The sequence below is a fragment of the Gekko japonicus genome, unplaced genomic scaffold (genome assembly GCF_001447785.1).
Source record: "Gekko japonicus isolate JY-2015 unplaced genomic scaffold, Gekko_japonicus_V1.1 scaffold2079, whole genome shotgun sequence".
NCBI classification, from domain to species: Eukaryota; Metazoa; Chordata; class Lepidosauria; order Squamata; family Gekkonidae; genus Gekko; species Gekko japonicus.
In genome coordinates, this window is record NW_015175426.1 from 27,035 (window position 1) to 37,528 (window position 10,494).

The 10,494-nt window shown below is 47.8% G+C and overlaps 1 protein-coding gene and 1 long non-coding RNA gene across 2 annotated transcripts in view; both read right to left on the minus strand.

Moving 5' to 3' along the window:
* Positions 1 to 5,532, minus strand: part of LOC107122687 (protein ADP-ribosylarginine hydrolase-like) — a 10,627-nt gene extending 5,095 nt beyond the window's left edge. The window contains exons 1-3 of the mRNA XM_015425819.1: positions 5,318 to 5,532; positions 2,673 to 2,902; positions 1,043 to 1,141 (exon numbers count right to left, since the gene is read on the minus strand). Coding sequence (XP_015281305.1) covers positions 1,043 to 1,141; positions 2,673 to 2,902; positions 5,318 to 5,328 — 340 coding nt within the window. The 5' untranslated portion in view covers positions 5,329 to 5,532. The remainder of the gene's footprint in view (positions 1 to 1,042; positions 1,142 to 2,672; positions 2,903 to 5,317) is intronic.
* Positions 5,533 to 8,173: 2,641 nt separating this feature from the next.
* LOC107122690 lies at positions 8,174 to 10,191 on the minus strand. Its single transcript, XR_001482930.1, has 4 exons — positions 10,134 to 10,191; positions 9,143 to 9,196; positions 8,955 to 9,029; positions 8,174 to 8,385 (listed from the first exon to the last, which is right to left on the minus strand). It is a non-coding gene; the product is annotated as an uncharacterized LOC107122690 (long non-coding RNA).
* Positions 10,192 to 10,494: the final 303 nt, after the last annotated feature.

The following is a 10,494-nucleotide window of genomic DNA, read 5'->3' on the forward strand; positions in this document are numbered from 1 at the left end:
AACCCCTGCTTCAAGTGTCTCCTCAGCCACAAGCTCACTGGCAACCTTAGACTGTCAGTGCCTCTCAGCACCACATAACACACACACACACACATCCTGTGATAAAGAGATTGTAAGAAAAAGCAGTTATTGCTGTGAGAATTGCCGTTTCATAAATTAAACAGGGAGGAGGGAGAAAGCCTTGTCCTGTCGGTGGGGAGGGATAGGGGCTATTTTGTTGAACGCCAAGCTGAGAAACAGACTAGCAGCCAATTTCCATAGTCCCTTGTACATAAACAAAGTAGGAAGAAATGGAAAAAGAAGGAGTAAAAAGGTGAACAAATGAAACCACAATCTCCTAGTGGAAGGGATGGAAAAATCCCTTTCTGACTCCAAAAGCTTAATGTAGGCCTCGGCCACATGGGCAGGAAAATGCGGGGGGTGGGGGGTGGGGAGGCATGGCTGTTTGCCCCGGAGCAAACTAACGCGCGCCTGCGTGATCAGGCTTCGGGCTGAGGTCCCGTGGAGCTCCCGTGGTTAGGGGGGAGGTGCCGATCACACACGGGGCAAAGAAGCGGAGCGGCGCAGAAAAACGGGGTTGTGTTTTGTTTTTAAAACTTAAATGTGTGCATGCTCCGTTGGGTGCTTGTGCGCATCCGTGGAGACTTGGGGGGAAAAAACCTTTTTGTGAGGGGACATGGGTGGGCGCCGGAACTACCACCGGAAACCCGATTAGATGCCCGCCCTTGCCCCGCGGTTTCCGGAAACTAGTACCTCCGAGGTACTAGTTTTTTTACCCCGCATCTTCGGTGGGAAGCCTCGGGTGCGCCATGGGAGCTCTACGCTTCCCAGATGTGGCGGTGAGATCGCGCCCGGAAAATCCGCCTATCTTCCGTCTCTCTAGCGTGCCTAATGCTCCGTGTGACCGGGGTCCTAATGTATTAGAATACACATTTCAATAAACTCCTTCATGACTAAAAACAACAGTAACCCAGACCTGAACATGAAATTTTTCAAGAGAACTGGATTTTGGTAACTAGCAGTATGGAATAGTATCTACTACCCAGAATGCTTGTGGGTCCTGGCTTCCTCCCCTCCATGTCCTTCATGGCTTCAACATAGCGGCTGGCCAGTTCTTGGAGCAGAGGCTCTCCATTTTTCCCTGAGGAAGAACATGAATTTTAAAAAATGGTTTAACCTTCAAACCTTTCCCCACAAAAAAGCCAAAGAAATCTTTTTAAGCTATCTTTCCCCTCCCTCAATTGCTGCCACATGTACAGAAACTTTCATGAAAGGCACAATAGCCATCTTGAGGGTGTGAGACAGAAACTCCGTCACGGGTTGTGCTCCCCCAGCCCAATTTGAGAAAGCACACGGCAGTCTAGTAGAGCAGAATTTAAACTAAAATAAAACTTTATTAATAAAGGAGGGAAGCACGGGCTCAACAAGATTTTGAATCCCACAGCTCTCCCTAAGGTTACAATGGGAGACATAGGGTTTTATACCCCCTATGACAGTTAGAAATAAATCATAATGATTGGTTCCATCAAACTTTGACGCATATCCGTCACACCATTCTGATTGGGCCTGAATCTATGGGTTGGATTTTCACAGGGAAAAATTCAGTTGAACAATAGGCTTTCTTCTTCCCAGGCTGTGAAATCCCAAAAAGTATCTAATTGTAACAAATATTAGTACATCATGCAGTGTTCTTCATCTAACACAAGCAACCTGACATCAGGAGCATGCGCAGTTACAACTGGCCACTATAAGCAAGGTCAGTCAGTTACTGCCTGTCAGCATTTGGTATTTTACCCAGAATGCCTTTAAGCAATGAACCAAAGTGAATATCTGAATACATGTTCATGATTGATTTCAGTTACTGTGATTAGAATCATCAAAGGCACTTGACATATGCACCATGGAAGTGTTAAGTGCACCTACTAAGTTAAACTGACTGTTAGTGGCAGAGTACAAAGTGTTTCATAAGCGGTGTGTACAACAATGGCACTTCCCTTATCACTCCACACAACACAAGCTTGCCCATTTCCTGTCAGGGGATCCACTGTGACTGCCCCACCTCCTGTTTCCCACCACTGATCCTATGGCTGGCAGGAGGAGGAGAAGGAGGAAAGCTGGTTTTATACCCCATTCTTCACTACCCGAAGGAGTCTCAGATAGTCTTATAATTGCCTTCCCTTCCTCTCCCCACAACAGACACCCTGTGAGGGAGGTGGGGCTGAGAGAGTTCTAAGAGAACTGTGACTGGCCCAAGGTCACCCAGCAGGCTTCATGTGAAGGAAAAGTGGGGAATCAAACCCGGTTCTCCAGATTAGAGTCCTCTGCTCTTAACACCAAGCTGGGGGGAAATAATCATCATAGGATGATAGCGTGACATCACTTCTGAAAGAAACCCAGAAGTGACGTCCATCTGCTCTAAGAACTGCTGGAAATATTATGGTTTTGCCATAGAGTTTCTGGTGATTCCTAGAGAAGCATAATGTCACTTCTGGGAAAACTCAGAAGTGACGTCACACCACAGCCCAGAGGCATCTCCCCATGTTACTGCTGCCCCCAGACTCCTGCCAATCGCCAGCCTAGGCTGGCACTAGCACAGTGCTGTGAGCGAGAAGGGCTATTGCCAAGGAAAAAAAGCAAGGCTGTAAGCCCACCAACCCTCTCCTGCTACTTACCAGTGGCCAGGGCCTCAGCGGTTGCAAGGTGCAGCACAGTGTCATCGCTGACCGGCCAGTCAGGGAGGGCCGCGCAGACCTGGCTGAGTCCCCCCATTTCCTGGAGCTCCTGGTGGATCTGAGGCCCAGAGGTGCAGTATTCCCAGCGTTGATTGCGATAGCCAAGAGCATCCCCTGAGCCGGATAGCACCATGGCTGCACGATAGGCTTCCTTGGCGGGAACCTGAGGGCTGCAATGGGGAAGGGCATAGGATGAGGTGTCGAAGTCACAATGGTTTTTTGAAAACAAGGTGACTTGTGTGGCCAGCACAGATTAAGCTCACGGATGTAATTGCATCTCTATGCTTTGAGTGTTAAGACCTAGGATCTGGAAGACAGGTTCAAATCCACAGACGGTTGCTGGGTGACTTTGGGCTAGTTACTGTCTCTTTTTCAACCTAAGTTCAAAGTTGTGAGGATAAAATGGAAGAAGGAAGGACACTGTTGTAACTGCTTTGGGTGCTCCCTGGGCGGAAAAGCAGGGTATAGATGTTGGGAATAGCATAAAATAAAATGAACAAAATAATAAAATAAAATACAACAAAGGGGGAGGAGCCATGCCACCTGAAGGTCTGATTGGCTGATAGGTGCCAACAATATTAGCACAATTGTAGTGCTTAGAATGCTGGGAAACTTTGACACACACACACCCATATAACCACTGGACTATGCATGGGAAATGAGTGACAGTTAAATATCCCTACACAGAGACATGAAAATCACAGGGTCTTGGGCACATCAGTGGTTTGGGATTTAGGGACATGTATTCCTAATTTGTTGGGGTCCAGCTAAGTATATGGGTCTTAACTGTAAGTGCTTCAAGCCCAGCAATTCGAAAGCTTCGGCGAGTAGATAAAATGGGAATCACTCCTTAGCGAGGGTGGGCACGCCAACCTCCCTTCTGGGAGGGCGTTAGCTGACGGTCGGACGCCTGGTCAAGGCTTGTAAAAGGCAAAACAGCTTCCCGGCTACGAAAAAGAACGCCTGCAATGGATGTTCCGGCCAGGCGGTGGCAGTGTGGCAATTGACATACGGGTCCTGAGGCCTGGCCAGCAAGCAGCCATGCGGGAAAATGACGGAGCCAGCCAGAAGACGTCTACACCGGGCAGTGACGGAGCATGCAGTTAAAGTCAATATATGTTGTCTTCCCTATCCCCTACGAACATTGTTAGTCCCTTGTCTATATATGGAGTAACTGTACATCGCTTTGAGCCCACTGGGGAAAGCGATTAATAAATGGAAAGTATTATTATTATTATTATTATTATTATTATTATTATTATTATTATTATTATTATTATTATTATTATTATCTATAGGCCAGGCAAGGTAATTGCAGAAAACCGCTGAATCCTTGTGCCAGGAGGCAACATCAGGGAAGGCCTCCTCAGCCCCTATGCCCGGTTGTTGGCCCTCCAGAGTAACTGGTTGGCCACTGTGTGAGACGGTACTGGACTAGATGGACCACTGGTCTGATCCAGCGGGGCTCTTCTTATGTTGTTAATAAACAGAAATGCTCCAGAATCTGTAATGAATGCCTTTCGTTCCCCAAGTCCCAATCTATTTAGGATTAAGAGGAGGGCTTTGAGATAAAAAAAGAGGCAGGTTTCCCCGCCCTCTTCTGATTGCTGCTTCTCCTTTTTTCAAAGTGGATCACTACAGATGGACACACTTCAGTATGTGGACACAAACAGGGCCTGATCCAAGACAAGCAGCTACACCACATGACCTGAAAAGTATACATCATGAATTTCTTGAAGAAAGGCAAGATAAAGCTGTTAGTAATTATCATTCTTTTTTTGCGAAGAGTGCTGGGATGCGTGGACGCGTCACACTGGGGGTAATTGATGAGAGCAGAGAAATGGTTTAATGTGTACTTCAAAAGTAGAGAATGTGGATGTGTGAACGCAGCGTCAAAGTACAACTGGGCCAAAAAAAAAAAGAATAAAAAATCCCAAACCTTTACAACTAATCTCCTCCCCCACCCCACCCCGGACTCGTGCTTTTAACAACTCACAGGATAGACCAGAACTATCCCCCATCACTGCATGCTGGGAAAAGCCACACCATTTGAATTTCCACCTGTCATGCAGCTGTTAAAAAACACACCATGTTTTTCAACATAGCTGTTAAAAAACACACCATGACATCAGTTCCCCTCTAGAGAATGTCTCTCTCCCCCCCCCTTTTTTTTGTTTCTCTCCAGCCCATGCTGCGGTTGCTAACTTTAAAAACAACTAGAGTCTTATGTCTTTAAAGGCTCCGTGCTCTGGAGACGTCATCACGCGCCTCTCCTGGCCTAGAGACCAAAAGTTTCTGCTGAAGATACCAGAGCAGACCACGCCACTCCCCGCCCCCCCCCGTATATTACATGTATTACGGTAGCCGACACTCGCGCAACAAAGTTTAGGTGGTCCGTTTTATGAAATGAGTTCTGGTTATAATCCATCCGGGGGCGCGTGTATTAGATATATCCGGGAAATGGCCCGCGAATACTTCCCCAGGTTTTCAGGGCCGGTGCTGGAAGCCCACGGGGTGGGGGGGTGTCAGGGTTATTTCGTGGGGCTTTTGTTTTTTGCAAGGGAAGGAAGCGCGCAGAAGCTTACGGGACTGCCATGGCGGTGGTGCCGATCTGGTGGCAGGAGGGCGGCTGTTTTCTTCCCCGTCCCCTCCAGTCGTCTGCCCTCCCCCGACACACCCCTCTTTCCCATCCCCCTGCTGCAGCCTCGGGGATTTCTAAGGGCAACGACGGCTCGGCCGAAGTCCGGGGGCTGGAGGTGGGGGCTCTTAAAGCGAACGAGGGCTTCCCTGCGTGGCCGGTCTACACGGAGACGTGCGGCGCAGAATCGGTGCTCAAACGGAACACGGGGGCGGTGAATCAGGCCAGCGTCGAAATAATCAAGCAGGGAACAGGTTTATCATCGCTGCGAGTGTCACAGGGCTCTTTTTGTAGAAAAAGCCCAGCAGGAACTCATTAGCATATTAGGCCATACCCAACAGCAGGAACTCATTAGCATATTACACCATACCCCTGACAGCACAGCTTATTAGCACATTAGGCCGCACCCCCATGTTACCAGAAGTGTGGTAATCCAGCCACACCCACTTTTTGCTTGTTATTCTGTTTACCTTGTTTGTTGTCAAAACCCAGGGCCTTTTTCTGTAGCAGGAACTCCTTTAGGCCACACACCCCTAATGTAGCCAATCCTAATGAGTTTCTGCTGTTGGGTGTGGCCTATTATGCTAATGAGTTCCTGCTGGGCGTGGCCAACTCAGGAGCCAGCCGGAACTCCGTTCCTGTGTGTTCCTGCCCAAAAATAGCCCTGGCTGTGACGAATGTGGAACTGCGGCCACCGTTACCTTATTGTTCTCTTTTGCAGTACTTTCACCAGGGCGCCCTGTTGGGCTGGGTCGCCATTGGAGGGCTCTCCTAGCATAACCGGGGAAGCCGACGAACCCAAAGTTCACTAGCTGCATTACTGCCACCGCTCCCCTGCATTAGAATAACCTCCACCCCAGGGTCGCCAGCCTCCAGGTGCGCCCATCCATCTCCCGGAATTAGAACTCATCTCCAGGCAACAGAGATCAGTTCCCCTAGAGAAAACGGCTGCTTTGGAGGGTGGATGCTGTGGAATTATACCTCACTTTATACCCTGCTGAGGTCCCATCCCTCCCCAGCCCCCCCCCCCCCCCAAATCTCCACATATTTCCCAATCCAGAGTTGGCAACATAAAGTTGCCTAATGATTCTCTGATTCCCTTTGCCTAATGATTCCCCACCCTTCCCACCCCAAAGCCTAGTAAAGGTAAAGGTTCCCTTGCTCGAAAGCCAGTCGAATCCGACTCTAGGGCTGCGGTGCTCATCTCCGTTTCAAAGCCGAAGAGCCAGCGCTGTCCGAAGACGTTTTCGTGATCATGTGGCCAGCGTGACTGAACACCAAGGCGCACGGAATGCTGTTACCTTTCCACTGAAGTGGTACCTATTTATCTACTTGCAATTTCTTGCTTTCGAACTGCTAGGTTGGCAGGAGCTGGAACTAGAGACGGGAGCTCACTCCTTCATGCGGCAACTCGGGTTTCGAACTGCTGAACTACAGACCTTCCACAGCCTGCAGTTCAGCGTCTTAAAGCCTAAAGCACCCCAAAAGCCCTTGGCCATTCAATATTTCCCTCCCAGCATGTTTCTCCCCTGTAATCTTCATGCCTTATAACTAGTTATTCTCACCTGGTTTGGTATGTCCCTACAGGATAGCTCAACTAAAACATACCATTGTTGGTCTTAAAGCTGCCACTAGGACTTAAACTTTGCTCTTTTGTAGGGAATGTGTGCGCCTGGAAGTCATGGTTGATTTCTGGTGACCCCTAGTGGGGCTTGGATGTTTCAGAGAGGGGGCTTGCTATTGCCTGCCTCTGCATCCCAGCCCTGGTATTCCTTGGAAGTCTCCCTTCTAAGTACTTGTACAAGTTCTTGTAGATTTGTGACCAGATCTTATGGTGCTTTCTATACTGGTAAAAAGCAAGCACATCAGGCAGTGGTTAGAGGCAGCCTAGGATGTGGAAGACTCCAGTTGCAATTTCCACTGTGCCACCAAAGCTCACTGAGTGCTTTTGGGCCAATCTCAGCCTTACAGACCCAACCAGGGTTGTTGTAAGGCTAAAACAGAGGAGAAAAGAATGAGGAAAGATGCCTTGGGTCCCCCCACTGGGCAGAAAACAGGGTATAGATATCTAAATAAATGAAAAGCTGTGAAGGAGGGAATTAACTGCTGTCCACCCTCCCACATGTCATTTGGCCAGCAGACATCACCTCTCGAGGTGACTGTCACTGAAAAAGGGAAATAGATGCCTATCGTGAAGGAAACCTAATGGTGTGTCTCAACAGCTGACATGTTCCCTCTGAGCTCACAGCTTTTTAGCCTCCAGCTCACACATTTTTGTCTTAGCTCAGGAAGGAGGGCTCCAGAGCAAACTAATTTATGCAGTAGCCAGATTGCTCCCTCACAACTTTAATGGCAGTAGCTCACAGAGTAGAATTTTTGCTCACAAGACTCCACAGCTTAGAGGGAGCATTTTGTAAGGGAAGAAGGGTGACTTTTCCCACTGGAAATTCCAGCACGTGTGGCCATATCCAGAAGGGGTGTGTGGGGAGAGGGGAAATCTTTTGAATCAAAATATGAACACCGTTTTCCGTAAACATGTTGGAATTGCATTTCCCCCCACACGCTAATTTCTACTTTCAGCAGAAACCAAAACTGAAGATCCAACCTTTAATGATTACTAAGACTTACCCATCTGCCCACCATACAAACTGTTGCTACTTATCTGCTCAACCAAACCCCCATCCCCAATCTTCACCAAAACACAAGGACGGTAGAACTCCTGGTTCTTTATTCATCGCTAAGAGAAACATGACTCAGATTGCTTTAGTGAGGAAGTCAGACCCCACTTTGACAGTCAAGCCGCTGAGCTTGGATGGGGAGACACCAAAAGATTGTGGGGAATTCTCAGGATTTGTCAACCAAAGTGCAAAGAAGGACAATAAGTTATGGCAGCATTCGGGCAACTGATTGGGGGTGGGTGGGGTGTCCTCAGCTTAACAAGATCATCCGCAATCCATCCCACATGGAGGCAATCGGAGTCACTAAAGAATACTGCTTCGGAATTAGCTTTCCAGCCTAAGGAGGGAAAAACAAGAGAGTTATGACTATCCATACCAGGGATCATTTCCTGCAGGAGTGCACAGGAGCGGAGCTCCGGCAGTAAAGAGCCTGGGGGGGGGGCACATGCAACAAGCCCCACCACCCCCTGCTCCCAGCAGCCCTCAGTCAGAGCAAGAAGAAGCCAGGTAAGTTGCAGAGCCCCACCCCCCCCGTCCAAAACAGTCCAGTGGCACCTTTAAGACCAAGTTTTATTCAGGTACAAGCTCTCCCTCCTCTGCGAGGACAGATCTGCATGTCCCCCCCCCCAATAGCTAGCAATCCAAAACAGTCCAGTGGAGCCTGAGCGGTGGGTATTGCCTTCTGACACACATCCGGTGATGTCAGGGGGTGTAGCATATGCAAATAAGTTATGCTAATGAGTTATGCTAATGAGCGCCTGCACCTCTTTTTCTACTAAATGACCCCTGATCCATACAATTTGAATTCTTCTCATTTCTCTCACCATGGGCCAATTGCTGGCTTTAACTACAGTGCCTTGTTGTGTCTTAAGCTCTTTTCAACCCCATTTCCTAGAGTCCAAGTACCTCAAACTCTAGGGCAGATGATGTTCTCATAGTCTGGAGTGTCATCTTCACTTTCCAGGTCACTATTGCCACCTTCTGGAAGACAACAAAATTGCATAGTGCTGGGGGGGGCACTTTCAGTGGTGGAGATGATACGGAAAAAAAAACTCTTTCCCCACCCTTGTACTGAAGGTTTCCCCTTCACTCACCAACACAAAGGTCTAGGATGGTGGGATCTGGTTCAAGCACATTGACATATTCTCCTGTAGTAAGAGGCAAGAAGAGAGAGAGTCACACTGAGGCAAATCAGCAATTCCTGTTCCTCACCTTCACTGCAGAGTCAATATTGCATAGTAAATAGTCAAAAGCTTAATAAGTGACCACAATGCTTTTAAGTTCAGCATTCAGGTCAATGGAAAGTTACCACTAAAGTCCAAAACTGTAACATTTGTTCTGAACGGAGGAAACTTTACAAAAATAATGAGAAAAGTTAAAAGGAAGCTGAAGGGGAAAACCAAGACAGTCAGATACCCTAGAGGATGCGTTCCACAGGATAGGAAAGGCACTGCCAAGTCTAAAAGAAGGTCTGTGTGGTTAACAACGCAAGTCAAGGAAGCTATCAAAAATAAGGAGGCTTCTTTTAAAAAGTGAAAGGTCTGCCCCAACAAATTAAACAGCCCCTCAGTATAATAAAAATAAGCAGTATGTACATGTCACATTTTGGTCCAATAGGGATGTGCATAAAATCAAGGTGGGAAACCTTTCAGATGCTGAACAATTAAAAGGTAACTATACTAAAAGCCCTCTTTGAGCTTGAAAGGTCAAATGTCCTGCCTGGCCTTCTCTCATTGTCTCTGAGGGGAGGGCATGGTTTGGCTCCTTTCACCTGAGCACACTTGCTTTTTTTTAATGCAGACACACAGAGCATCACTTTAAACACAAACAGGAGAGCATGAATTTCCAAGTCACATCTAGTTTGCCCCTATGGAGATCCCACTCAGGCTGTGGCCATGTCTGAATAAATGCCTTCTAGAGATCTTCAGAGAGCAACAGGTTAGACGTGTGAGAAAACGTGTATAGCTAATTCTACATAGCAGGATTCTCTGGAAAACTCCCCACCACCACCCTCCGCAATTAATTTCTGATGCAATCTTGATTTGTTGGGCCGTCCCTTCCTCCTCTCCCCCTTTCCTCACTCACCGAGTGAATGCCGTGAGGACGCTGGAGACTCAGGCATATTCTCGTACTGATCTCCTATGGAACCTGCAACAGAGATCAGGGGCAGGGAGATCAGTATGAGGAAAGTATTTACTTAATGCATTTGTATCTTATCTTTCCTTTCTTCCATCTTGGTACTCAGTGTATACCGGGATGCCAAGAGATCTCTCAATCAGGTACTGACTAGATCCAGATCTGTTTCACTTCAGCAAGAGGGTTATATCCCATTCCTCCTGAGCGTGCCCCTAAAGTGTAGGGGTGTACTCTTCATTAAAGCAGGGATGTTTCAGGACAGTGTTTTCCCAAGCTTCTGGAAACTGCAAAACACTGTTTTTCAAATAAT